Source organism: Chiloscyllium plagiosum, chromosome 26 (assembly GCF_004010195.1).
Source record: "Chiloscyllium plagiosum isolate BGI_BamShark_2017 chromosome 26, ASM401019v2, whole genome shotgun sequence".
In the NCBI taxonomy this organism is placed as follows: domain Eukaryota; kingdom Metazoa; phylum Chordata; class Chondrichthyes; order Orectolobiformes; family Hemiscylliidae; genus Chiloscyllium; species Chiloscyllium plagiosum.
Genome location: NC_057735.1, coordinates 48,205,566 through 48,209,754, shown reverse-complemented (window position 1 = coordinate 48,209,754; position 4,189 = coordinate 48,205,566). Strand labels below are relative to the sequence as shown.

The following is a 4,189-nucleotide window of genomic DNA, read 5'->3' as shown; positions in this document are numbered from 1 at the left end:
CTCTCCTTGTGATCTCTGTAGCAAATCAAGACACAGATGGAGCCCACAGGTTCTCACCAGAACAGCTGGTGGAATTTAAATTCAATAAATAAATTTGGGCCTGAAATCTAGTCTCAGTAACGGTGATGACAAATCATCAATTTTGTTTAGGGAAGGAAACTTATTTTCCTTACCCAGTCTTGCTTACACAAGATTCCTGATCTACAACAATGCAGGTCATTCTTAAATGCCCTCTGAATTTGCCCAATCAACCCCTCTGTTCAAGGGCAATTTGGAATGGACAACAAATGCTACTGATGCACACAATGCATAAAAGAATACATTAAAAACTATATAATTTAAAAGATCAGGCACAGGAGACTTGGATTTTGATAACTCCATGCTGAATCAAAGAATGTAAACCTCAATAGGATAAAAACAAAGCTCTGCAGATGCTGGACCTTGGGAAACCTTTATCATCTCTTCCAATTACTCTTCCTTTTTTCTGCTGTATAAGACCCATCACTTTTCTAGCCCCCTTCAATTCCAAAGAGGAGTCACATTAGATGTGAAACATTAACTGCTTCTCTCTTCACAGATGCTACCAAACCTGTTGCGTTTCTCCAATACTTTCTGTTTATGCCCATAAATCACAATGCGACCTGGCAGCCACAATATGAGGTTCCTGGTAGTTGCAAGCATTTTTCTGTGTTTAATCTCAGGGCAGCAACGTGACAGTTCACTCAGTTATATTACAAATATCTCTTCACATCACTTCTTTTATGAACCGAGAACAGCAGTTCCCTTAATGTTTACTCTCACCTGAATACAGACTACCTTTGAAATGGTAAAGTAACTGCAAAGTAATAAACCCTTATTACATCAACCAAACGGAAGCATCTTCAGATTTACACCAGTTACTGTATTCGGAAGTTAGTCTGCAAGTACAGCACTGTTATATTTCATGAGCAACTTCTCCATTGCTAACAGTTGTGCAAGGCTACTCAAGATTTATGCAAAAGGTTAGTTATATTAATTTAAATGGTGTTGAAGTGGATATGAAAAACTACTAGGAGACCTCTGAAGCAGAAATAGGACATAATTCAACATGAGAGATACTGTGAGAGTTACAAAAATTCTTAAAAAGGTACCTTAAAAGATTCAGTTCTTGAGTTATACGTTGAATTTTTACATTATTGCAAATTACAATAACAGCAGATATTTAAAAATCAGTACAAATAATTGGATTATTTGAAAACTCCGACTTGGTCCTTTTTGGGGACAGATCGATAATTAATAGTCAGTTTGTTTCAGTAAGACACAAGGTTCAGGTTCTGTTCATCTTCATTGTTCTGCAAGAGATACAAGAGTATGATGTATACATTATGTGGTGCCATACTGAATTATTAACTGGAAGTGAACGCAAAGAAAAATCAATCTTAAGTGAATGTCAATATCTACTGAGTCACAACAACAGATCATAACCCCAAATTATTTATCAGTCCATGCAACTTTCAAATTATATATTTTTGTAAAATGATGGACATACAAGCCAAAAGTTGACTGAGAATGTAAATTCAGCAGCCACATGGAACATTTGTGTGGATTACACCAAGTCCTGATAGGAATCATGGAATATCTCATCTGAAGCATATCAAAAGTACATCAGACAGCAACACTTGAAGGGGGGGATGCCATTTAAAAAAGACTGAACTGTAATCGCCCATAGCTACTGAGATAATGAGGGTCTCATCTGTCCCTAAACAAAACACCAAATAACTGTGGATGCTGGAAATCAGAAACAAGTAAGAAATTGCTGGAAAAACTCAGCATGTCAGGCAGCATCTGTGGAAAGAAAGCAGAGTTAACATTTCAGGGTCCAGTGACCCTTCTTCAGATCTATTTCAAAGATATTTTGAGTTTTGTGAGATACAGTGACACAATTTGCTATTCAGGCCTCAGTGACAAGTCCTTCACAAAACTCAACACAACTCAGGCTTAGCCAAAAAATGATGCAGGATTCAGTCCAAGTCTCTCTCAGATTGCAGCAAAGCCACTGTTGAATGAAACTGAACAAACTCCTTTAAGCTAACTGCAGAATCAAGAATCTCCAATAACATCTTAAACTGCCAAATTCAGTGCAATCAAATGGGACTAGATTAATTTGGGATATCTGGTCAGCATGGATGAGTTGGACCAAAGGGTCTGTTTCCGTGCTGTACATCTCTATGACTCTATGATGCACATTAATGACCTCAAGAATTCATGAGCTATTTGTTATGGACAAGTTGAAGACAGATACTTTTGTTCTGCTTTGTGGACTTGCCTCTCATTTCTACTCTGATGTGTATGCGTGAATGGAGATTTTGCTAGGTAATAGTCAAAGTGCAGCAGGAATACCGTTGAACAGTTTTGGACCAATATACACTGACTAAGGGCAGTCTATGAAAGGAGTACTAGCCTCATCCCAAGGATGGGGAGACTGCCTTATGATGACAGTTTGAGTAAGTTGAGCCTAAATTCGTTGGAATTTAAAAGAATGAGAGGTGACCTTATTGAGGCAAGACTCTTCGAGTACTTTTGCCGAGAGGTGCGAGGGAGGAGTGAAGGACTTGTGGGAAGTCATATATTTGTGTGGTTGTGTTATCCAAAACACTACTCGGGTAGTGTCTCCCACCCATACTCCTCCTCTAACCAAAAAAAAGGTTCTGTGAGCCAGATTGGTAAGATAGTGAGTTTATTTTTTATTCCTTATTTTTCAACAGTCTCTTTGGGAATTTAGAATAGTGGGAATGGAGATTAGGGCAGTTGAATGTTGCTCCTGCAGAATGTGGGAGGTAAAGGTCACCACTAGTGTCCCTGTTGACTATATCTGCAGGAAGTGCACCCAACTCCAGTTAGAGAACTGGAGCTAGAGCTGGATGAACTTCGGATCATTCGGGAGGCAGAGAAGTAGATGAGCACTTTGGTGATAGCGATCACAATTCTGTTATGTTTACTTTAGTGATAGAAAGGGATAGGAGTATACCACTGGGCAAGAGTTACAGCTGGGGGGAAAGGCAAGTACGATGCGATTAGGCAAGATTTAGGAAGCATAGGATGGGGAAGGAAACTGCAGAGGATAGGCACATTAGAAATGTGGATCTTATTCAAGGAAAAGCTCCTGTGTATCCTAGATAAGTATGTACTTGTCAGGCAGGGAGGAAGCTGTGGAGTGTGGGAGCCGTGGGAAGTGGAATTTCTGGTCAAGGGGAAGAAGAAGGCTTATGTTAGGATGAGATGTGAAGGCTCAGTCAGGGCACTTGAGGGTTACAAGGTAGCCAGGAAAGACCTAAAGAGAGAGTTCAGAAGAGCCAGGAGGAGACACGAGAAATTGTTGGCGGATAGGATCAGGGTAAACCCTAAGGCTTTCTATAGGTATTTAAGGAATAAAAGAATGACGAGAGTAAGATTAGGGCCAATCAAGGATAGTAGTGGGAAGTTGTGTGTGGAGTCAGAGGAGATAGGGGAAGCACTAAATGAATATTTTTCGACAGTATTCCTCTAGAAAACGACAATGTTGTCGAGGAGAATACTGAGATACACACTACTAGACTAGGTGGGATCGAGGTTCACAATGAAGAGGTATTAGAAATCATGCAGAGTGTGAAAATAGATAAGTCCCCTGGGCCGGATGGGATTTATCCTAGGATGCTCTGGGAAGCCAGGGAGGAGATTGCCGAGCCTTTGGCACTGTCTACAGGAATAGTGCCAGAAGAATGGAGAATAGCAAATGTGGTTCCCCTGTTCAAGAAGTGGAGTAGAGACAACCCTGGTAATTATAGACCAGTGAGCCTTACTTCAGTTGTTGGTAAAGTATTGGAAAAGGTTATGAGATAGGATTTATAATCATCTACAAAAATAATTTGATTAGGGATAGTCAGCACGGTTTGGTTTAGGGTAGGTCGTGCCTCACAAACCTTATTGAGTTCTTTGAGAAGGTGACCAAACAGGTAGATGAGAGTATACCGGTTGATGTGGTGCATATGGATTTCAGCAAGGCATTCGATAAGGTTCCCCACAGTAGGCTATTGTACAAAATGCGGAGGAATGGGATTGTGGGAGATATAGCACTTTGGATCAGTAATTGGTTTGCTGAAAGAAGACAGAGGGTGGTGGTTGATGGGAAATGTTCATCCTGGAGTCCAGTTACTAGTGGTGTACCGCAAGG

The 4,189-nt window shown here is 40.4% G+C and overlaps 1 protein-coding gene across 1 annotated transcript in view; it reads right to left on the bottom strand.

The window, feature by feature from the left end:
• Nucleotides 1-317: 317 nt before the first annotated feature.
• Nucleotides 318-4,189, bottom strand: part of LOC122563330 (cryptochrome-1-like) — an 89,710-nt gene continuing 85,838 nt past the window's right edge. The window contains exon 12 of the mRNA XM_043717068.1: nt 318-1,331. Coding sequence (XP_043573003.1) covers nt 1,290-1,331 — 42 coding nt within the window. The 3' untranslated portion in view covers nt 318-1,289. The remainder of the gene's footprint in view (nt 1,332-4,189) is intronic.